The sequence below is a fragment of the Columba livia genome, chromosome Z (assembly GCF_036013475.1).
Source record: "Columba livia isolate bColLiv1 breed racing homer chromosome Z, bColLiv1.pat.W.v2, whole genome shotgun sequence".
Taxonomy (NCBI): domain Eukaryota; kingdom Metazoa; phylum Chordata; class Aves; order Columbiformes; family Columbidae; genus Columba; species Columba livia.
The window spans coordinates 56,816,453-56,841,860 of record NC_088642.1 but is presented as its reverse complement, the minus strand read 5'-3'; the positions used below and the strand labels follow the sequence as shown (position 1 = coordinate 56,841,860).

The following is a 25,408-nucleotide window of genomic DNA, read 5'->3' as shown; positions in this document are numbered from 1 at the left end:
CAGGCTCTTCTCAGTGGCAAACAATGATAGGACAAGGGGTAATGGGATCAAGCTGGAACACAAGAGGTTCCGCTTAAATTTGAGAAAAAACTTCTTCTCAGTGAGGGTGACAGAGCACTGGAACAGGCTGCCCAGGGAGGTTGTGGAGTCTCCTTCTCTGGAGACATTCAAAACCCGCCTGGACATGTTCCTGTGCGACCTCACCTAGGTGTTCCTGCTCCAGCAGGGGGATTGGACTAGATGATCTTATGAGGTCCCTTCCAATCCCAAACATACTGTGATACTGTGAATACTATTCTATGCTTTTTAAAATGCATCACAACCTGGATTCTTTCTTTGACTGATGTGTAAGCCACTGTATACGGAGTGTACACATTTTCTTTGACCCAAGTATATTTTGCATCTCTATGGATGGAATTAAACCCATAACTATAATATCAACCCAGCCAAATCGGTAATAGTTATATCTGTACAACACTATTGCTTGTAAGTTTCAAATTAATGTTATTATCTTAGTTTTCAAGGAGAAATTCAATGTTTCTATATCTAGAGGTAACTGGGGGTTTTAGCTGTCAAACTCTCTAGAGTCATTGTGTCAAAGGTCTTCTGTCTACATAAACCACTGTAGAGAATAATTTATGATTTCGGGAACACCTTTCAGCTGTACGCTATGCTTCCAACCACAGAGGGCTTCAAAATTCCTGAAATGTTTAACCATCTCATCTGGAATAACACTGATAGTTCTCAGTGCTGCTTCAGTACATTGATATCGGTGAATCTATAGTGCTAAAGTGCTTGTAATCTTGGACTCTCACTGTAATACACCAAGTGGCTTGTTAAGGAATAATCAATAGCTTCTTGAAGCAACAAATGAATGAAAATAAATATTCAAAGATCTTTCCATTAACCCTTAAAGTTCTTCACACCTTTATGCACGATCATCTTTATCACCAAGTGACCCTGCATCCTTCAATTTCAATTATTCCACAGTTCCTTATTCATTAGTAGACATTCTTCTACTTCTTATGACACCCATCTGAGAAAAATCTTTTGCATTGTGTCCTTTCTTGTGCAGGTTGCTTCTTCCTCAACTAGAAGATTTCTGAAAAGCTAGTGTGATTTAATCTACCTTAATTTTTTGCTCTTAGTTCTTGCTGTAAGGTATCAATGCAAATTGTTCTCACCAGGTGACACAAACCAGGAAAAATAATACCACCCACAGATTATACTGAGATATTGTGCGTAGCTCACCAGTACCCACTCAGGCTTTTTTCAAGAGTTTATCCTCGTGACATTACTACAAAACCCCTTTATGCTAGTCCTTAAATTACTATGATACTAAAATTAGTGCATAATTCTGGCAAGAGGGATTTTCTAAAGATTATTTGGAATTCCCTCTTACATGGCCCCATAAAATTGTCTAGGAAGCAATTTCTGGGCTAAGTATGCTCTTCTAACAAAGACTAAAACCTTTAAAAATGTATCATTTTGGAGTCTTCAGCTTTAGGAACCGACCTGCTTATGAAAACTCTAACCCCAAAAAACCTGGTGTTTAGGAGCAAAGACAACAAAAATTCTGTTGTGGATTTCAGTGCGTCTGTTCACAATTGGAATTGAATCAAAGCCTGTGGGAGATCTGAGGGATTTTCTTGAGGTTGTTGTGTGGATGGGTCTCTATTAGATGGAGATTTATTTCTGAACTAGCCAAAGGAATCTCAAGGCCAGCTCGAAGGCTGAAAAACAGCACCCGCTGTGGGAGTGAGGCCTCAGGGCCTCAACAAGGTGTAAATCAACAGACCTATTAGCAGTGAGATTGGGGCGCGTGGACAGCTCGTGAACATGGACAATATTCAACCAGCTAATGCATGCTTGGAGTGTGTTTCTGTAAAAAATGGCTTCGCTTGAATCCATATTGGACTGTGTGGAGTCCCTGATTTTTTGCCCTCGCAAAGGCCTGCAACAGAGAGTTTTCTTTTTTCCCCACCGTGCTGCAGCTGCATTATTTGCATCTCTACATTAGCCCATTTTGTGATCCCAGCACATCAAGCTTACACGGCACGCTATGAAGAAATAACTGTAAATCAGTATGTCTGCTCACCACATCACATCCAAGTGTACTGGACACAAACTGGATGCTTTGACATCCTAATACAAGTCCAGCCACGTTCAGCAGAACACAGATGATTGACAGCAGAACAAACAGGTTAGCCTGGAATGGCAAAACAAAGTTAACAGCAGTGGGAACAGGATCACCAACCTGATTCAAGGAACCTATGGCAGTGCAAATCCCACTCCCAAACTGAAGCTGGGAATGACATTTCCCCCAAGGGTGTCTTATCTTAACCCAGTAAATGGTTACTCCAAACATCTTTGTCTTCTCTCTCTCCTTATTCTGCACTAGTTGTACAGTAATAAAATACAGGCAACTGTTGAAAAGTACAGGCAGCTAAAGGTTTTACTGGAGTGCAGAATACAATTTGCAAGCCATCCAACTTCCACTGTATGTCATATCTTTCTACTGAGTTTACCTCGCAACACATTTAGATCAGTAACAAAACTGAAGGGGAAACATTCTAAGACAACATTCATTCTGTGTAGAGTTTCTAAGACTATTTTGCAGCAGTAATAATTGAAAACTGTTTGCCCCAGTACGGTGAGGACTGAGACACTTAAGGGACTTTGATTATACGTTTTTGTTTCCTCTTGGCTACTAAAACCAGAACACTTTCATTTGTAAATAAGATAATACATTCCGTTTATAAATCATCTGAAAGACCAGCAGTTGGGAGAGTGATAGAGTGCTTGAAAAAACACAAGCAAAATTAGTGGATAAAATGAAGTCCTACTTTTCGCGTATGCCCTTACAATCTGCAATCTGTGCTTATGTGAGACTTGGGATATGGATTTTAGACACATGTAAGAACTTTTCTGTCCCCAAAGCATATGTGCAAAATTTTTCTGTAGTTCAAGAGAGAGTACTATGGGTAAGACTACTACTTTAGAGACAATTAAAAACAAAGGATCCCTCTCCTGACATATTTAAATTTCAAGCACTCCATCCTACAAAGAAAGTATCAGGTCTTCAGTGTCCAAAAGAATCCTTAAAAACAATCTGCCCCCTCAGATTCCTTTGTATCAAGATGTCCTAAATTAAAAATGCAGGAGATCACAGAAAGCTGAGGAAAATAAGGAAATACTGAGGAACACATGCTCAGTTCTGCTCCAGATAGCTTTACAGCAGATCCAGCAGCAAGGACTTCCTAAACATGCACAAACACTGCAATCAATTTCCAAATTAGTTTAGCTGACGTACCATGGCTAGCTACTTAGGAAGCTGGACCAAAAATAAATCAGAGCTGTTGCACCAATTATGACACAGTTTACTGAGGTTCAGGGAAAAATGATCACCCCTGAATGGACAAGAGCGAAAGAGCATTACTGTGCAAACTCATTCCTTAAATTACACCACCTCACTACTAGTAGGCTTTTTCAGAAATTTACCCTAACATTATAAGGTAGGTTTTAACCTCACAAAACCCCAATGATTAAAGTAGCTATAGTACTTCTCTGAAGAGGACTGAGACTATTTTGTGTTCGACATACCAAGAACAATCAATATTAAGATAAATGGTGTTTTCCTCTAGCTTTATAAATACCAAGAAGCCACAGATAAGAGGTTTTTTAATGTCAGTAGGCACTCTGCACGCCATTTATTTTTCTGAATAAGCACAGGATTTTTTTTTTTTTTTAATTAATTATTTGCTCAGTACTCAAATGAATAAAAAATGATCAGGGGGCAGGAACACCTCTCCTATGAGGACAGGCTGAGAGTGGTGGGTTTGGTCAGCCTGGAAAAAGCTCTGGCGAGACCTGACTGCAGCTTTTCGATATGCAAAGGGGCCTTATAAGAAAGACTTATAAGAAAAGCCTTTTAGGAGGGCCTGTTGCAACAGGACAAGGCGGAATGATTTGAAACCAAAAGAGGGGAGTTTCATGCTAGACATCAGGAACATTTTTTTTTTTTTACACTGAAGGTGGTAAAACACTGGCCCAGGTTGCCCAGAGAGGTGACATATGCCCCATCCCTGGGGACATTCAATACCAGGCTGGACAGGGCTCTGAGCAACCTGATCTAGTTGCAGATGTCCCTGCTCATGGCAGGACGGTTGGACTAGAGGACCTTTGAGGGTCTCTTTCAACCCAAACCATACTACAACTCTGTAATATCCCCAGATCCTTCTCTGCAGATCTGCTTTCCAGCAAGCTTTTTCCCCAGAGTGCCTGGGGTCATTTCCCAGCACGGGCAGGGTTTTGCATTTCCCCTTGTTGAGCTTCATGAGATTCCTCTCAACCCATTTCTCCAGCCTGTCCAGGCCTCTCTGAATGGCGCCACTTGGTATATCAGTCATTCCTCCCAGTTTTATGTCACCTGTGAACTTGCTGAGAGCACACTCTGTCCCATTGTACAGACCACTCTTCAAGATATTATGCAGCCCTGGACCCAGCATCCACCCCTAAGGCATGACACTTCTGACTTAGCATTGTGCCACTGTTCACAATCCTCTGGGCAAGATCATTCAGCCATTTTTTAATTCACCTCAGTGTCCACTTATCTAACATATACTTCATCAGCTTATTTTATAAGATACATTCTCCTGCAGATTCAAATTTAAACATCTTCTCCATCTCTACTCACCTACAAGTGAAAGCAGGTGTTCTACTTTATTTCAGTGAAAGAAGATCCCACTTGCATGTAAACCAGGAGAAAAATAGACCTCAACATAGAATTAACAAGCAAAGGCAAACATGTTACTTTAAAAGCCAGAACAGAGGTAACTAGTCTTAACTGCAGTGATGAAAATGGTAAGATCTCAAATTATGGTTTTAGTTTGGCCCACAGCCCTTCATCTCCTGAGTATTAGATACACATGGGCAGTGAACAGCTGCAGAAAGTCTTGAGAAACATTTATAGGAATGAAACTACATGTCTTGCACGGATGACCTCTTCCAGGTTAAAATAGACATAATGCACTTCGAGGAGTCCCTACCAGCATAAACTTGCATGATAAGGCTCTGACCTCATCATTCATTCTGTTTGTTGTCCTGCTGCTGCTGCCATTGAAGCCAATATCTAATGCCAGAGAGGAACTCCTTTCAATTTAATATGCACACACAGAGGACTGATGCTCAGACAGGCACTTAAAAAAACAGAAATCACTCCACAGGCATCAGCTCTTATGTCTATTTACATCCTACACACATACTTTCTAAACATCCTTCTAGGAAAATGCAAGTCAATGTTTTAATTTTCCATATACACAATAGCAATAATTAAGCATTAATTATGGGACCTTACTAATTTTCTATCAGTTGTGAGAGTTATTTATTGTACCATATGGAGACCTGCAATACAGTTGCCAACAAGAAAAAAAGCCATGCAGAAGTACAAGACAAACTATTTCATTTAATAAAAAAGTCACATCCTTCAAATGCAGCATCAAAACACACCATATGAATGGAACAAAAGCTTTTTCAGCATAAAAATCAGTGATCAAAAAAATCAGAAGAAACCTGACTTTGACCTGATTATGTAGGCTAAAAGCTTCCCTAAAGCCTTTTCACAGTCTCACACTTAAAAGCATATTTATTTTTATTTGCTTAGGCTCACTTTAAAAGCTTTGTATGAATACCTTTTATTGACTTAATGCTGGAGGCCTGCCTGTGGGCCAAGATGTTAACATCAAACTACTTTACTCCTAAAATACAGAAAAACAGGCACTATTACTGCAATTCTCACCAAAGCCAAATGACTTTGCTCATTATGAAGAGCATGTATAGGGAAAGATTTTTTTTGGCAGGCTTAGGGCATTGACAGGCAGCTTCTGTTCACAAAGCTTTATATTGTTACCAGCAGGGCTAAAATTTACTAGCACCAGAATAGTTTGGTCTAAACATTGTATTTTGCCTAGATCTATGCAAATTAGTCAAGGTGAAGATACCAAGAAGGCAGTAACTATTCCTGAAATTCTTTATTTTCAAGCTGCTGGAACATACTTTTCTTCTGACAAGATTTTTCAATGAAATAAATTGCTTCCTACACATTTGTTCTTCAAAAATTTTCGATATTTAAATAAATACTTGAATTTCATAAAGTGGTCTGCTTTCCAATGAAGATGCACAAATTTTTGTCTTAAAACAAAAAATATTAACACTTTTGAATTTTAAAGGTTTCTAATAAAAATTCCAAATCCTTAAGTTACTGCACTGTAAAAAGAATCTAGATTGAGTGACTCATGCCAAACTTGCAACTTGGACTTTTCTGAGTCAAACCCCACAAACCTTTACATGAAAGCTGACCATATGTCTGAACACAAAAGCTGGCTGTTAGCTAACAACAGAACCATAATGTGATGTAGCCGAAAGCCAGGGTTGCATTCACTAAACCTGCATCCACTCTGTTAATTTCTTGATCCTCTGCTCTTGCAGATACCAAGCTGCTCACCAGCGCTCGCAGCTGCCACAGCACCATTGCCTGGTGTCTTCCTGCATGCCTGCACACCTGTCACTTTTCATGCAATCACAGCTAAATCTTCTCTTTAGCAGCAGAACCCAAGCACTAACCAGCCACCAAAGATATGCTTAACTTGAAGGTTTTGCTACAGTTGGTGAAAAAAAAAAACAACACACACGCAAAAAACCAAACCAACAAACAAAAAAACCCGCAACAAACAACAAAAAAAGCCCCAAATCACAGCACACAATCAGAAAGCCTCCTAAAAAGCACACTTTACGGGACTGCGACTAATTTGTATATGACTGGAAAGGAAAGGATACTTCACTAGTAAAATGCTTCTTCATTTAGCAAAGTATCTATGGTTCCTGGGAATACAATATAAACTCGGAGTGCATTGGTGTAGCCCAGACTGGTACACGGGTAAGGACAAAGCAAGCATGGCCTACAGAAGATATGAATTGCCCTCAATGCACACGCAATCAAACAAACAATGTGGAATTACAATATTTTCTGAAAATAGTCAGGTTCCTCCCTTATGGAGGACAGAGAGGACCCCAGGAACTATGGACCTGTCATCTTCACCTCTGTGCCTAGGAAGATCATGGAACAGATCCTCCTAGAAGCTACGCTAGGGCACATGGAGGACAGGGAGGTGATTCGAGACAGACAGCATGGCTTCACCAAGGGCAAGTCCTGCCTGACTAACACAGTAGCCTTCTATGGTTCACTACATCAGTAAACAAAGGAAGCTCTACAAATGTCATCTATCTGGACTTCTGTGAAGGCTTTAACCTGGTCCCCCACAACATTCTTCTCTCTAAACTGGAGAGATACGGATTTGACGGGTGGACCATTTGGTGGATGAGGAATTGGCTGGATAGTCACACCCAGAGAGTAGTGGTCAATGGCACTATGTCTGGATGGACACCAGTGACAAGTGGTGTCCATCAGGGGTTCATATTGGGACCAGTACTGTTTAACACCTCTGTCAATGACATCGACATTGGGATCAAGTTCACCCTCAACAAGTTGCAGATGACACCAAGCTGAGTGGTGTGGTTAACACACCTGAGGGACAGGATGTCATCCACACTTGGACAATCTTGAGAAACGGGCCCATGAGAACCTCATGAGGTTCAACAAGACCAAGTGCAAGGTCCTGCACCTGGATCAGGGCAACCCCCAGTATCAATACAGGCTGAAGGATGAAGGAACTGAGAGCAGCCCTGCAGAGAAGGACTTGGGGGTACTGGTGGATGGAAGATCAGACAAGAGTTGATGATGTGTGCTTGCAGTCCAGAAAGCCAATTGTGTCTTGGGCTGCATCAAAAGGAGAGTGGCCAGCAGGTGGAGGGAGGTGATTCTGCCCCTCTGCTCTGGTGAAACCCCACCTGGAGTCCTGCATCCCGTTCTGAAGCCCTCAATACAGGAAAGACATGGACCTGTTGGAGAGGGGCCAGAGGAGGCCACAGAAATGTTCAGAGGGCTGGAACAGCTCTCCTTCGAGGACAAGCTGAGAGAGGTGGGCTTCTTCAGCCTGGAGTAGAGAAGGCTTTGGGGAGACCTTATTGTAGCGTTTCAGTACTTAAAAGGGGACTAATAAGAAAGATGGGGACAGACTTTTTAGCAGTGGACAGGTTGCCCAGAGAGGTGGTAGATGCCCCATCCCTGAAGACATCCCAGGCCAGGCTGGACAGGGCTCTGAGCAACCTGATCTAGTTGAAAATGTTCCTGCTTATGGCAAGGGGGCTGGACTAGATGACCTTTGAAGGTCCATTACAACACAAACTATTCCATGATTGAAAAATAATATTTAAGGCCCTATGAAAGCAAGGAGTTTAGGAGCAGAGAGGAAGGAACCAGCTTCTGTACAAAGTAAAAAGTAAAACTGAGCCCAGAACAGTTAAAAGTCAATAACCAAACAACTCTGGGGAGGGGGAAAAAGTTTCACTTTCCCCATTAAATACATTTGGACAGGCATGCACAAGACGGAGCTTATTCTCTGGAAGAAAAATCAGCTTCAGAGCATTAAGCACTACAAGCTGACTTCGGAATGTTGTTGGCAATTGATACTCAGAAAATCCTCAAACAACTAAAAGCAAGGTAAGATTTCAGAGCCAAGGCCTCTCAGCAGCTGTATTGCTGAAGGTCAAGCCTCCGCTGCAAGAACATCCTTCAAAAGATATTATTATAATTTGTCTCTGGGACCTATTATTAATATTTACCTAGTATCTTCCCATGCTGTAATACAGACTGGGTGGGAGAAAAAACAACAAGTGTGGCTATTTTATTTATTAACAGGTCTTATCATAGTCATCCCTCTTCAAGACTGGTCTCCTCTCAGCTGTAATCTCCAAAGAAAAAACATGAACGTTTAAAACACAGCAGCCCTCTCTGCCTTTGACTCGGCAGCCAGTCCCTGGGTCCTTTCTCAAAACATCACAGCCCTGCGCTTTCTCCAAGCGCCAGCAGCACCAGATCCTTGCTGTCATCGGGGAAAAAAAAAACACAGTTGTTTTGTTTTCCCCATGACCAAGGCCTCAGATTGAAGTGGCAGCCAAATGACAGCCTGGCTGTTCACAAAGAAACATACCCAGGCAGTGAGAAATCATCACCTAAAGAAGGAAAATGGAGAAAAATGTTTTGTGAGCCCTTTTACTGGAGGAGCTAGACTGCTGCCACACTAAGAAGCTGCAGGCAATCAGGTGTACTTCAGCAGGTTTCAAAGATTAAAATCTTGAATCAGAGCATAAAGCAGGTTTCTTTTAGAAATAATTAGTGTTTTTGAAGGGGACAAAGACAAATGTGAATTGCATTATAAAATTCCTTAAGTATCATAAACTGACAAGAACAAAAGAAAGATAATGTATGAATCCATAAGACACAGCTTTACCGCATTCTTCAGCATAAACTCTACTATAAACTGCTCTGAGGACCAGCACTCAAATTCTGTGGCACCTACCAGTCGCTGTAATTCTGTTCAAGACCCAGATCTGGGAAGGAGAGAGGGCTAAATGATGGAGCTTAACCTTCTACCCCTAATGACAGCCTAATTGGTACATTTGAGAGCCTTCAGTACATACCATGATAAATTAAAAACTAGATATTATGATCCAATTTGGGCTGAAACAAAGCTATTTTGGGGGGGTTAGATGCATATGAAGAATTCCAAGGGGTACTTGCATAATTTGAAGAAATTATGAAACTGAACTGATTGAAAACAGCTTTGCATTAAATGAAAGATGAGAAGAGGTCCTTCCTTATGAACAAGAGAGTATTTGTAGATTGAGGCGTAACTACATATGAAAAAGAATAATGACCACTTAGTCCCACAACACTTAACTATTGAGCAGAGTCCAAAGTCTCTGCAGAAAGACAACTAAATGTTGACATAAGTTGCTGCAACATAAAATATAGTAATAGATATAACTCCTCAGATTTCTGCCATGGCTCTAGCACAGGTACCCAGCATGCTAAATATGTGGGTTCAATAGCAATCTTACAAAACCACCTTAATGTGCAATCAATCCTTTCCACAAAGCTCACCTGCTGCATAAAGGCATTTCTACACCTAGCACCGGCCTGAGTCAAAGGCTGTCAAGGAGACAGTTGTGTGATCTCTGCTTCCCTTGCAGCAGGATAGCAGCTCTGTGCAGGCAAGGGAAAAAGGGATTCAGTCCAAAAGTCTGGAGAGAGGAATCCATTAGTAAAGTATTTACAAGAAATAAGTGTAAAGAGCCCCCCATAAGAGTAAAAAGGGAATGGCAGTCACAGCTGGAAAAGGGATGTTTTAGCTCCAAATGCATTTTATAGTTTCAGTTACGAATGTCACAACTCTAAGCCATGGCTGTATGAGGAGTTTTATTGATCTGGTATTTAGGAAACTTGCCTGAACAGCTCATACAATTCCTCATAACTCCCAAGAGAAAACGTTCAAGCTACTAGAGGGTAGACATATCAGAAATTTAGCCCAAAATAAGTATGTTCACAGAAACTAACAATTTCTCCTTGATTCGCCATAGTAATAGACTGTTGCCAGTTCAATGCATTATTTCCTTAGCCTCCTGTAATGTTTAATGCTGATTTCCTTTTTTTGAGAATAGAATAATATTTCAGAGGGAAGGGACCTACACCAATCTTCTAGTTGAACTGCCTGAGCACTTCGCCGCTGACCAAAAGTTAAACAATGTTACTGAGGGCATTGTCCAATTGCCTCTTAAAAACTGACAGACACGAGGCATAGATCAACTCTCTAGGAAGCCTGTTCCAGTGTTTGACCAGCCTCTGAGTAAAGAAATGTTTCCCAGTGTCAAGTCTGATCTAATCTGGCTTTTAAAAATCAGACCTCTATAAAATACACATACAAATAAGAATCAAACAAACAAACAAAAAGAAAAGTACAGGTTCGTAGAATCACATAATCGTAGAATAACTGTTGCCGCAAGTGAGCTCAGAAAAACTCTAGTGAATCCTCCTGCTCAAAGTAGGGCCAGCTATGAAATCCCAGCAGGCTGCTAAGGGCTTTAATCAGTCTCAGAAAATTCCTCATCTGCTGCACAACACTACTAGGCAATGTGCTCCAGCACTCAACCATCCTAAAGATCATTCTATATAAATGAAATGTTCAGGAAGCATTTGATGCTTTCATATTAAAAAAAAAAAAAAAAAACTAGGAAGGGCCCATGAAGTTTACACAAAGGAGAATATGAAAGAGTTAAAGAACAACAGCAGACAAAAGGAAACTACAGCAACAACATGCTGCAGAAACAGCACAGAACACAGGCAAACAGAAACAGGGAGCACTGTGCAAGTCTCAGGCATTTTGAGACAGATGGCCTTCCATATTGGGAGTCCCAGACACCAAGCTCCTCTTTCTATCCACAGGTAAGTTAAAAAAACCCTAACAATTTGCTTTGCTCTGCCTGTGCTAACTAATGCACCACCGAGAAACAGCAATTCATCTACAGCTCACACATCTGAATCTTGGTACTTCTCACTGATAACCATTAGGATCCCAAAGAAGTACTGCATACAAATACAACTGCTTTGGCCTGGAAAAAGTCTTCAGAAGTAACAGTGCAGAGAAAAAAGGAAAGGAAAAGGAAAAGGAAAAAAAGGAAATAAAAGAAAAAGGAAAAAGGAAAAAGGAAAAAGGAAAAAGGAAAAAGGAAAAAGGAAAAAGGAAAAAGGAAAAAGGAAAAAGGAAAAAGGAAAAAGGGAAAAGGGAAAAGGGAAAAGGAAAAAGGAAAAGGAAAAAGGAAAAGGAAAAAGGAAAAGGAAAAAGGAAAAGGAAAAAGGAAAAAGGAAAAAGGAAAAAGGAAAAGGGAAAAAGGAAAAAGGAAAAAGGAAAAAGGAAAAAGGAAAAAGGAAAAGGAAAAAGGAAAAGGAAAAAGGAAAAGGAAAAAGGAAAAGGAAAAGGAAAAAGGAAAAAGGAAAAAGGAAAAGGAAAAATCACTTAACACTTTAAAACCTTTTTTTCAAATCATGTCTCTAAGACACTGAGAGCCACACAGCTTCAGATTTCACTTACAAATAGGAAAGGATTACACACCCTGCACATCAATTAACTTCTCTCAGAGCAATGTAACGTCAACTGTATTTGGAATAGTAACATCAGACACTTACTGTAAGACAGCAATACTTAGGTTAGCTCTCAAACCTGCCGTCAGACACTAGTGCAGTATAAGTGAGCTAAGCTTTCGAACCAACTCATCTATATAAACTTAAACAGCACTGCCTCAGACAGCACTAAACCAGCACATTGTTATACCTACACAAATACAAAAAGTGCTCTGTAAACAACATTAACACTTCCCCCAGATATGGCCCATTAGTACTTCATCCATTCAGGAAAGAGCATAGCTTTTCATGGACTCGGATTTATCTTTCAGTAATTATGATTCTACAATTTTAAAAAGGGACTCAACAGCATAGTCTTTTTTCAAGCAGAAAGAAGTGATTTTGTTTGTTTGTTTGTTTTCCTTACCAATGACTGTTAAATCAGGATCATCTGATATTTTCCTTACAAGAAATTTTAATGCATACTTACCAAAACCATTACTGGCTTCTTCCACGACATTATGGCTAAGATTCCGGATAAGATTACCTACAACATCAAAAAACTTTGCATCAGCAAGAAGCAAAGAACTTTTCACAAAATGTCATTTGCATTGTATATATCACTGTTCTTACAAAAGGTACTTTATAATACTATAACAATGCTGGGAAGATACAAAGCTGCACTTTAAACACAACCAAATTTTTGTCCACTCTTTTCTTATTTTTATGTCCCAGAAAATATGCCAAGGGACAAGAGTTATGGCAGTGACTCAGACCTCAACAATTGCCTAAAAAATTACTTTCAGACAACCCAGTACTTTTTTTTTCTGCAACATGGCCAAGCAAATCTAAAAACTTGATATGTCTTCTCCAGCCTCACTCACCACTCCAACAGTTCATGAAGTGCCTGTGGGCACTTACTGCTTCATCCCTTGTGCTGGCTCTGGCCCTCTTCGAACCATCTCAGTGAACCAACTTCCAGAGCATAAACCCTACCAAAAACACTGAAGAGCACTAAAACTTATCTCCCTGATCTGACTTGCTATTTAGTCTGATGAATGCCAGTAACAGCACAAGAAGGAAAAGCATTCCCTTTACAGCAGTAGTCATTACACCAAACTTGCTGAGTCACAGAACTGGACCCCATGACTCTTCACCTTGGGGAGCAAAACCAAGGAAGGAGAAAGCATTGCTGTAAAACTGAAGGAAACAGCATATCTAAATACTCTCTCACAGTAATGATGGGAACACTATAAAGAAAGGCAAATCAGTTTTTCAGCAGGTCCTACCAATAAGCAGGTATATTTTAATTTGTGGGACTTTGTGACTAAGCCAATTCAAACCAAACTTGTACTCTAAAAAGAAGTAAGAAGACAAGAAAAAAAACAGGAAGTTGCCCACTAGTATTTTTAATAAATCCCTTCTGTAACTTCATTCACTTGACATGATCAATCTGATTTAGCGTAACATGCACATATGACTTGGCCAAGACACCTACTGGTATCATCACTGGTGTTGTAAAACCACATACGTAACTCTGCAGTTTCATAACAAATTATTTTTTTGAATTCTGTGAGTGCAAAATAGTCACACGATTTTATAACAAAGCACAACAATACTGATGTGAATTCCTGTTTTGCCTTAAGGATCACACAACATTTCATTATGCTTGTTATAGCTTTAAATTATGAAAAGAAAGTCTTCCTCAAGGTATTCCTGACCTGCACTTAACCAGTGAATGATAACCAGGATGTTGCACCTAAAATGAAAAAACGAAAACAAAAAAAACCACACCAAAACACCAGGCACCCTCAATTTCAGCTTTTAATTGCCTCACCTTTCCACTTTGCTTCTGAGCTAAAATTTTCACTCACACTGTTACACCTGAAAGATATTTCTGATAATTATTCAACTGAATATATTATTGTTTCAGAGCTAGCATTTAAAAAGTAATCATCCTTCTTCATTATTAAAGAGACTCAATATTTCTATATTTTATAATACGCATATAAGCATGGTTCTGCCTGCAGAGCTCAAAGAAATTCCATAGCTTACATATATTTAAACCAGTTTTAATCTAGGGTAAGAAAAACAGCAGATGAAAGATCAGGAGGAGGACACCAAATGCACATATTCAGATGGTTTGGGTTTCCTCCCCACCCCACCCCATCCCACCCCTAACAGGCTGTCCATACTGTCAGTGATTAAAATTGCATTATACAGACAAATAGGAACTATTTGATCCCCAAACCACAGATCATTGAGCACATTTTCACAGGTTGTGAACAACATCAGAAACATAATATAAATGTTTAAAGCCAGGGACAGGCTGATGCTATTCACATCAGCAGCAGAAGAAGAGCATGCCAGCCACAGAACGCAACTTGCTCATTGATCGAGGGCCCACAAACTGGGCGCAATCTGACTGTTTCCTGCTCCTATTAACTTCTGCTACTACTGCCTAGCTTCTGCAACACAAACTATTATATACTGTACAATTATAGAGGTGCAGTTTAAAGCAGGGCCCAACAGGATGTGGAATAACTTCTCTCACTACTCTTTAGTAAACTGTCATTTTTTTTCCCAGGAATTTCGCTATTTTATTATCTCTCAGTCTCGCTAGAGCAACGGTATACAATGCACAACAGCAATATGCAACATCTACATACACCACGACTTGAGAAAATTCGGTTTCTGATTGTGTATGATAATTTAGTACTTTTTTTTAGGCTAAACGGCACACCAGGAAACAAATCCCCAATCTAGTGTCTTATCCTGTTGAGATTCGTGCTGTAAACCTGGTGAAGCCGTTAGCAAAAGTGTAACTGTTTATTACTTCCAAGTAAGAGAAAGCTGCTCTTCGCTGTTGGAGCAGCGGGAGCAAACGTGTCTCGGTGACAGCAGCTCTGCCTTGGCGGTCCCGTGAACCCCAAGCTCCGCGCTCGCACGGCGCGCACGCACGGAGGGTTTCCCAGCGCTCGGCAGGCGCCGGGAGCAGCCGCTGCCGCCCCGCAGGGGCGCGCACGGGCACCGAGCCGGCCGGGACGGGAGCGGGCTGTTGGCCGGCTGCGGGCCCCCGGCCGTGACTTACCGAGGAGCCAGCCCAGAAGGAATAGGCGTTCTTCACCTGCGGGCCGCTGCTCAGCCACAGCGCCCTGAAGTTCAGCGCCACCACAGAGCAGCCCAGCACAACCTGCAGCAGCCCCAGCGAGAGCAGCGGCCGGCGCGGCAGCAAGCCGTCGCCCGGGGCCGGGGCGGTGGGGCGCGGGTTGCGATATTGCGGCAAGGCGGGAGTGCAGCCGCCAAAGCGGAGTGGCGGTAGCGGGGAGTCGGCGGCCGCGGTGGACAGCGAGCCGGACGACGCGCCGGGTGACGGGCAAGAGGGGGCAAATCCCGGGACGGGAGAGGAGATGCCCGGCAGCAGCACCGGCAGGGACATGGGGGGCGGCGGCGGCTGCTCTTCGCGGGCGGCTGCTGCGGACGCCGGGCGGGGGCCGGACGGATCCCCACCGACCACCCGGGCGACGGGTTCCTGTAGCGTTGCCGTCGCGTCGCCTCTCCGCCGGGAAGGACGCCTCCGCGCCAGCCCCGGCCGTAGCCTCCAGCTGCCCTCCGGGACACGAGGCTGCCCGCCTGCCTCGCCGCACCCCTTCTCCGACGGGCACACGGGCCTGCCCTCTCTCCACCCCTCCAGGCGCTGCCGGGGCCACCCCCGCGGCAGTCGTCATGCTCGCCGCAAGGTGTCTCGCCTGATCCCCCGCTCCCGCCCCGCTGGCCCGTCGCCGACCGGCGGACTCTCCCGGCTGCTGGGCCATGCCATCCCCCGGTCCCGTCCCGCCCTGTCATGTCTCGTCCCTGTATGGCTCTCCCTACTGCTACATGGGCCATTTTGTACCACTCTTGACGGGGTTTTCACCTCCCCTTGTTAACGTGCTCACTCCCACCCCTCCTCCCTGGCCCTTTTTCCTTCAGTCACTGTTGTTAGCAAGCAGTAAGCCTGAAGTTTAAAAATAACTCGGGGGGAAAGCCACTGGATTGCGTTTCGCGTTGTTGGCGCGCTTCCACCAGGAGGAGGAGGTTTGGCTGACAAAACGATGTGTGTTTTTATGTGTGTGCCTGCGTGCAGACACCGCACCATGTGTCTGAGCGAAGATAAGGGCAGAGAAATGTCTTTCCTTATTCGTCCCCCCCATTTTCCCTGGGAAAAGCTTGTCGTGGTCATGGTCTGTCGTTCTCTTCCACTTTTTTATATGCTCCAAGGAAGGAAGGTCAGGAATTTACTTTGGCTGTGTGTGCTGCTCTCTCCAGCTCGGTCAAGGCAATTTTATACCTGTTGGGCTTGTCTGGACATTACTTTGAAAAACTGAGAATTTCTGATATGAAAAACAGAGCTTTTAGTACTATGGGAAAATAGTTTATGTTAAAGGTGTCATTGGCTCAGATGACAGCATTTTCTCCTCTGCAGAGAAGGGTGCAGATCCAGTAGTCAGGAAAGGATTTGGAAGCTGTTGCAATAATGCATAAGGTCTTATAAAAAGGAAGGAAAAGATTCATCATTAGAGAAGCAGCTTTTGGAGTCAGATCCTTTGTGCATCTCTGTTGATTTTCTCTCTGAAAATCCAGCATTTAGAGCACTCCTTAACAAGAAAAAATCACCTGCCACCCTGGACCATCATCTTGCAATCAAACCCTCACAAATCAACCTTTATGCCAGCGTTTATGGACCAGAGTTTGAAGCAATAGATTTGAACACCCAAGATATAATAGGAGGGCTGCTCAAGTGCTGTTGCTCTTGCTTATGCCCTTCCCAGTCTTTAACTCAGGCATTAATTCATAAGCATGTAGGTTTAATGATACATGTGAGATTGAAGTCTATCCTACACATGCTAACTTACATGACACTTTCTATGTTTTTACCTTTTATTCTGTTATATGAAAATAGAATTGCAGATGTACTGTAAATATGCTGAAAGTTCACTAACAGTGAGTAACTGCAAAATGCCACATCCATGTATTTCAGGGCTTCAGGGATGATGCTCCAATCTTAGTTTACCCAATCCACAAAAAGCAGACAAAGGTAAAAGGTGCTCCATCAAATGACAGATTTCAGCTGTATCCAACTAGCAGCTTACTTGTAACAAGTAAAAACAGGATATATGCACTTCATCTGGTAAATGGGATCTTGTAAAGCATGACATTTATTTCCAATTTCTTCAAACATGCTCTTCTTTTTAACTTTCATAAATACAAACTGGGGAACAAAAACAGTTACATCAGAACAGAAAGTTATTTTAAGTCTGAGCCAACAAGTTGTTACTTCATGTCTCAAAAATGCAAACCTATGATGTACTAACTCATGAGCTTGAAGTTCTCTGTGTTTTGGACCTGCACATTGCTTTCTCCGTAGCTTTTTACTGACTTGTCTTAATCTGTGAAACAGAAAAAATATCTAGATCTTTTTCATCACATTGCTCCAAGTTACTTCAAGTATCTGAAACTCCAAAGAATCATGGAATGGTTTGGGTTGGAAGGGACCTTCAAAGACCTCCCCCCTTGCAATGAGCAGGGACATCTGCAACTAGATCAGGTTGCTCAGAGCCCCATCCAGCCTGGCCTGGGATGCCTCCAGGGATGGGGCATCTACCACCTCTCTGGGCAACCTGTGCCAGTGTTTTACACCCTCATTGTAAAATATTTCTTCCTCAAATCTAGCTTGAATCTCCCCTCTTTTAGTTTAAAACCATTACCCCTTCTCCTGTCACAACAGAATCTGCCAAAAAGTCTGTCCCCATCTTTCTTATAGGACACTTAAGTGCTGAAAGGCCATAATAAGGAATTTGTGAAGCAGCCTTGAGATGGTTTTATTACATCATGTCACCTTACTTTTGGCTCTTGAAGCTTTGGGAAACTGGGCAACCTGTGAAATCTTTTCACGGAGCCTTGAAAAGGAGAAAAGTTAGCCTGAAAAAAAATGGATAAAAGAACTTTTAAAAAACATTAAATAATAATACTGTATAGAATGCATAGTTAACAATTGAATTCCCTCCAATACTGTTTAAACCCATCCAAAGTAAATATTTCTAAAGGGAGATCAGTTTCTCTGATGACATGTTTGGCTACGTGCAATAAAAAATTTCAATATACTCTTCAAAGTCCTGTCTGTCTTGAACTCATGCAAAGACTTAGGGCATCAGAAGACACCATGACCTTGATCAGTATTCCTCTAGAAGCAGAAGCAAAGTTGCATTATATGTAGCATATCAACATTTTCAAGACACTCAGAAGAGATACTTGAAATCAGCTCTCTGGCTTCTTTTCCCTAGTTTTCGTAAACCTCCACTGGTCAGCTCAACTTCTGTAATCCCATCTTTCTGCCTAGACAAAATTTGGATGCTCCACGCTTTGGAGTGACTATCTGGTATCCTGCAGCCTGTGGCCATCCACTTAACAGGGACAGAGCAACCTCAGTTCCTCAGCTGCCTGGTGCAGACTGATATGGGAATCCTGGTGCTCCTGAACAGAGGGATATGACTCTTGGGGGTGCCAGATGAAGAAGCAAAAGTCAGCATAAAAATGCATTTAGTGCTCACATGAACAGAAAAGGAGATGATAAAGATAGACAGATAGAGAGAGAGAGAGAGAGAGAGAAATAAAGGAAAGGGCAAGTCAGGACTACCTTGGTTACTTAGGTAGAGAGGTTAAGAGACAAACAAGGTAAAATCTCTTTGCTAGGAGGTAGGAAAGAAAGTCTTACTCAAAGTAATGTGACTTACGAATGTGACCAGAAACAGTCAACTGGAAGCACAAGCTAAATACTAAAACTTGCCAAAGCTCAGCAGTGATGATGTTTACTCAAAAAAACACTTCTGGAGAGAACATAGATCATGGGGGCTGCAGTCATTGCTCTCCATACAAGAAGAAGCCAGTCTGGGGCCACTCCTGAGAGCCTGGAGATAGTCACAGCTGAGCGGCTCATTCCTCCCCAGGTACGCTGTGAGTATTAGCCACTTGGGAATCGTGGAGCTCCATACTCTCATTTGGTTCCCATAGCAGGCTCTGGGGAGACGGGACCAGGATGGCTCTGAGTGCTGACACAGCCTGCGGGGCTACAGTCTGCCTTTACAGGTCAACGTGGCCTCCAAAAACATGTCACACTTGGCCAAGTTGGGACACCTTGTAACAAGTTTCGCTATGTATTTTTGGCCATTTTTTTCCCTGGTTCATTATGTGGGACAACTGAATGTCTTGTTGCTGCTGTCCCTATTATGAATAACGTGCTACCATTCTTGTTCTGAGGAGCTAGATGAGGCTGTTTGCACCATTTATGTCCATGTGAGTGCTCTGTGTGTTTGTTTGTACCATACATGTGTCTGGCCACATGCAAATATGCATATACATGTTGTATACACATGTTCTGTGTGTGTCTGCTGGGAGCACACACACAGCCTCATTAGCAGCTGGACCTTGGGACATGGAGCTGACACATGTTCTGTGTGTGTCTGCTGGGAGCACACACACAGCCTCATTAGCAGCTGGACCTTGGGACATGGAGCTGCTGCAGCCTCACTCCTCCTGGGCTGCTGGATCCATTATGATTCTGCTAATTGACGGTTTCTGATGAAATCTGATGGTTTTTGCATTCATTCCTCGGTTAACTTCTGCATGTCAAAATCAATCTTTCATGAACCACAATAAACACAACAATAGGCCATAAATGCAAATAAATGTCTCTTCCTTATAAATGACAGCTATGATTTCTGCGAACAAATTGAATGTTTGTTACCCTATCTCTGTTTTATCATAAAAATGATTATGAATAAATTACTGTAGTTCAGAAAACATTATCAAGAGAACAAGCCCATGTCCATCACATGTCCATCTTCAGATTCCTATTGTTCTTTCCTACTGTTCTTTTCTCAACTAATTTTAGTTTCAGCAGTGTGTCTTTGGGTGGTATAACAGGTTTACCATAGTCACTGTCACTGGGATCTGTTAATTGCTGCTGCCAACTGCACACCTATGCAGATATCCTCCTTTGCTGGCATAATATATGTGATGCAGCAAGTTGATAAGGCCATTTCTGTATCAGTTGTCAGAATATTCCCAACAAATACACACACAAAGCATACTCTAACACTTCATGCTTCTGCAGCCTTTATAAAACAGGATGCAAGAATTCATCAGCAGATTCATCATCTGTGCATAGTCTCATAATGAGGTAACAACCAGGGCCAAGAGGGGGTAGCAAAGCTTATCCACAATTCTGGGGGCATGAAGGATCCCCAGCATTATTTTTGAGCTGCAATGTCTTTGCAGAAGTGTCACCCAGAAGAAACCTGTATCAACTTTATGCAAATATCTACATCCTGACACAGTAACTCTACAATGCCACAATGATACTGCATTATTTTTTTTTAAAATACTGTCTTTAAGTGAGTTAAAGAAAGAAGGAAAAAAGATGCAAATAGTAAAGGCGTAATGTCCATCTGTAATTCCAGCATTATTAAGGAAGCTTACTGGATTAGCTCCCTCAGAGATTTCATGCAACCTGTTTAGCTTCATCATGTCTCTTCAGTTCTCAGCTCGAAGTTCATGAGGGCAGAGGATTTCATTCTAGATTTCCCATTCCAAGACTGGGACTCAGTACTTCCAAACCAAGTCTCCACAAAGTAATCAACACCCTCTTGTGTTCGTGGTGAGCATAGGCCGTGGCCTTGGTATGCTATAACGCTGGACCTTACATAGCCTTGCTGCTTCTTCCAGGCCTGGAGAACAACTCATTGCTCTGGCCTAGCTGGGTACGTCGAAGAATATGAGGAGCAACCATCATGCTGAATACACTCATTAAGAGCTATATATGTGATTAATTCAACATTATAGAAAATACTTTGATAAAATATCTGGTCTGACACTGTCTCCTGATTGCTGTCAAAAACAATGTAAGCATCTGAAAACAACATTTCAGGGATACGTTAAGCTATGCTGGTGATGGGTGCTATCAGGGTAAGAGCCACCTTTAACTGTTGCAGAAGAGACATGGGACTGGGCATATTTCGTGCTCAAAGAAAGAATGAACAATGTATCCTTGTGCCTGGACCCAAGTCAGTCAAAGCCCCCACTGGAGTGCATACAGAAAGGTGAGATGTGGTGCAGTTGACTGTGTCAGAAAAGCCACAACAAAGACTGGTTTTGACCAGATTAGTAAAGTTTTGACAATTCTTTGTGAAAATGAATGGCTGTCATTGGGGGAGAGCAGCAAGGGGAAAGAGGCTTTTGGGTTTTTTTTGGTAGCACAGTCCTTCTGTTTATCCTTTATTCTGCTAGATAAGGTAGAAATTATTGAAACAGTCCTGGTATTTTTGTGTGTTTGTTTTTCATATAATATAAAATACGTTTTTCAGCTCTCTCAGGAGGAAGACAAAGGAAGAAAAAAGTAGAGAAGGTAGAAATTCCTTGTTGGAACAAAGAAATAAATGCATTTCAGATGAGGAATGTTTTGCTGCTCACATAATTTACTTTCATGAAGTCTTTTCATATTCAGCTGGAGATAATTTGTTTGAATAAAACCTTTGTGCTCTTGCTGTATGTTCTTAGATCCACCTGAATTTTGATGCTACAGTTCCAACTCTGAAGTAGTTAAGTGCTGCCTGCGTGAGAATGTAGCTACTAGCTCAGCTGTACAACAAGCTAAAATAAGACAGTCATGATCATCAGCTCTTCCCTGTGATTTCCTCCCACTCGGGATGCTTCTGTCATTCAGTTCACGGGCAGTTCTCAATGGAAAATTGTTCAGTTCTCTCTTTTTTTTTTTTCCTTTCCATTTTTCCTGGGATCCAGTACATGTCCCTACCCTTGTTCCCAGTCACAAGCAGTAGAGAAATATGCATTTATTTATGTTTCATAATTTCCAACAGAATCTTAAGTGCATTCTAGTGGTTTTGATTATCTCTGGGAATACAAAACAAGATCTGTTAAAACACATTGTTCCTTGGTCAAGCTGCTGTGCTTTACTCACTTGCTTCTGAGTGGCTCTACAAACACTAAGCAACAGACCTTCAGTAAACTTGTAGTGTGTGCAGCACACTAAACTAAGTCTTGAGATGAAGTTCACCTGTTTGCTTTCTTTGGTTTAGAAGTGAGAGAAAATAATTTGGGATTGCTTCTTTTCTTTTATTTTCCTACAGAGAAGTGATCCGAGCATTGGTTATGAGTTTGGAATCCACCCCATCAGCAATTCTGCTACTGTGGCTTTATTTTGTTAAGACAAGTTTTAAGGGACAAAGATGTTGGCTCCTTCACATCAGAAGGCTTTTTAAGGTGCCATGTAATGCAGAAAAAGTGCTACTCCTTCACAGTTCAGCAATGGAATTCAAAGGGAGAAATATTCACCTTTCATTCTCCTTGCAGTATCAGGGTGTCTGAACTCTGGAAGAATGTTTCAGTATCATACAGAGTGTGAAGAATTTATGTGATGATGCTAATATATGCTCCTTTCACTATTTTTGGGTCACCAGGGAAATCAAAGTCTGCTAGCATCCCGAGAGCAGACTTAGATCTTGGAATGACCCCTACATGTTGCTTTCTTTGTGCTTTCTATGATGTCAAAGACAAAAATGGATTTTGTTATTGTCCTATTTTATTTGATTAAGTATTAGCTAACAGTTATAATTTGTAATTTATCTTTAATGGAGGAAAACTTTTTTCCCTATGTGCCTAAGGCAACAGTTCCCTGGTCTTATTTTTGTTGCACTATTCGCATGCGTATGTTAACAGAAAAAAAAAAAAGAAAAAAAAAAGAAAAAAAAAAAATTGCATGTACTTAAGCAGCAGTAAATTTGCTTTATTAGCTCCCCAGACACATATGTACCTGGAATTTTATCAGGGGATTTGAGGATTTGAGCGATCTTTAGTTCCAGGGAACAGAGTTCAGTGCAGAAGATCCTGTTGGTCTGTCAGCCTGATTGTGCTCTGCTTGGGAAAGCAGTAACATCTTTACAAGTATTGTGGTAAAAATTATGGGCTTTGGAATACAAGAATCTTGCACAAGCTATTTAATTTCTTTTCATACTTACTATCCTTTTTTGTAGTAAAATTCTAAATTAGAAAATCTAAGCCCTTTCAGAGAATGTACAGTGATTTCTTATTTCCATAGACGTTTTTGTCTCACAGAATCACAAAATGTTAGGGATTGGAAGGGACCTCAAATGATCATCTAGTTCAATTCCCCAATCCTCATCACCTGTTGATCTAAAATATTGCAAGTTTAACAAAATTGAAGGGATGAGAAAGATCAGGTGATTAACTGGAACATAGTAAATTCTTCAAGATATGAAGCTTGTGACTTCAGGTAACTTGACTTTGTTCTGTCACACTGCTTCAATTTATCTCCACCTTGCTACTAGTCAGGTTATTATATTGCTGGATCATTAACTTTCTTAGATGTTCCTCTTTCCTCTGTGACTTAACATGTGCATATTTGTGCATTTTATCATTGTTTACCTGCAACTACTGCCCGTAGAAGATTGTGTTGACTCCTGTGATAATTCTCATGAAGAGGAATCAGAAGCAGAAATATAAACTGTGTAAATACAGGGATTTTTCCTTAATTAAGGTAGAGGATTTTATCTGTAAGTCCACAATCACACATCTTTGGTTCAGGTTTGTTTCTGCACCTCTTTGTGTGTGGTTTGATTTTTTGTGCCTTAAAAAAAAATTTTAATTCTTTTTATGAACAGTCTTGTTCTGATCTGAAGGGTGGTTCTCCAGCTGTGTCATCTCCACTGGAGACTGAAATAACCTCGCAGGTATGCAGGGAGGGTGTGACTCTCCTCTTCCTTTTACATTGGCTGTCACTCAATGAAAGGGGTACTGAAGTTTAAGTTGCTGCTTTGGTCTACACACATAGACCCCCACTCTAGCAGAAAGCAGAGGTGGCAGTGGGGAGAACAGCATAGGGAGGATATGTCCTTAAACTGTGTCATTAGCAGCATTCAGGTAAAGATTTATGTTTTTTCTAGAGCTCCTCATCATACTGCTCGTTTACTAGGGCTACAAGGACATATTAACAAATAATAAATAATCTAAACTCACTGTAGCAGTGGACTTCAGAGGCCTCTGCTCTCTCAAAGATATAAAAACACATAGGGAAAAACAGAGCTCCAATTACTTTTCAATAGAGCAGAAAGCTTCTTTAAATTTAATTCTACTTTTATAACTGGACATGTTATTTTGCAGACAAAACTGAGACCTCATTTTAAAATTTTCTAGACTCTCTTGTTTATCACTTAAAAAGAGATGTGTAGATTTTTAATTTTAAAAGGGAAACCAAGTTTGTCAGATATGACACTATATGACACAGGAAACACAAAAACTAAGCTGCCCTGTTTCAGCTTGACGTGTTTAGTATAATGCTCATCTCGTCATTAAGAAAGCTAAAAAAATGGTACAGCCCCATAGCCACCTGCAAACACTTAACTTCTGATTACCAGCTGGAGCTCAGGGACTGGTCGTGCAAGCGACACGTTTAGGCTGTCTTAGAAGGTTCACATGCCAAGTTCAGAGATACAACAGCAGGTGGGGTTGATTTACTTTTCAGAAATCTCCATGTGTAAAGTATTCCCATGTTCCACAGAACTGTTTGATAAAAACAAAGGAAAAGTCTTGGTCAGTGGGAGCTAAATTGTGGCCTATATGGCTGTTACTTTTGGTAAGAGATTGTGTTATTTCCTAATTGGCAAACCCGTGGCACTTTATCCCATCCTAGAGTTTTGCAGTGGTTTCAGGTGTGCATTCTGATGAATTATAGCTTGTGTAAAAGGTAATTCCGTGATGTGCATTCTGATGAATTATAGCTTGTGTAAAAGGTAATTCCATGATGTCTAGACTGCATCTCAAGACCGCAAAAACATTATTTTTCTTTCTGTTAGGATGTATACATTGCACTAAGGAAAACAAGATTTAGTTCATCTTAGATTATACACATGTTGGCTTGGAATTTCCCTGGAAATCACTGTGAATGCTTGTAAAACTTCGAGGCAAAGTTAAGTATATTGCAGTAAAATAACATGTTCTTTGCAAAGAAAATGAAAAGATTATGATTTCTTCTTTTTAAACTGATGATTTTGAAAGAAAACACTAAAAAGCCACTAGTTAACTTGTCTGCAAATTTAGTTTAGGGGATTGTGGAAGGAGCTTTCTTTCCCCTGGTTTCCTGATTCACATAAACATCAGTTCACAATGGAAGTTTTTTCTGATGTCTACAATGGTTAGTAATGTGCTCATATAGGAATATATCTAGAGAGTCAAGCAGCTGATCTGGGAGGCCCAGTGCTACTT

The 25,408-nt window shown here is 41.4% G+C and overlaps 1 protein-coding gene across 2 annotated transcripts in view; it reads right to left on the bottom strand.

The window, feature by feature from the left end:
• ENTREP1 (endosomal transmembrane epsin interactor 1) overlaps positions 1-15,721 on the bottom strand; it is a 31,492-nt gene extending 15,771 nt beyond the window's left edge. For both annotated transcript variants that reach the window (XM_065045959.1, XM_065045960.1), the window contains exons 1-3: positions 15,165-15,721; positions 12,564-12,620; positions 2,099-2,209 (exon numbers count right to left, since the gene is read on the bottom strand). In XM_065045959.1, the coding sequence (XP_064902031.1) occupies positions 2,099-2,209; positions 12,564-12,620; positions 15,165-15,512 (516 nt within the window). In that variant the 5' untranslated portion in view covers positions 15,513-15,721. The remainder of the gene's footprint in view (positions 1-2,098; positions 2,210-12,563; positions 12,621-15,164) is intronic.
• Between the last annotated feature and the right edge of the window lie 9,687 nt (positions 15,722-25,408).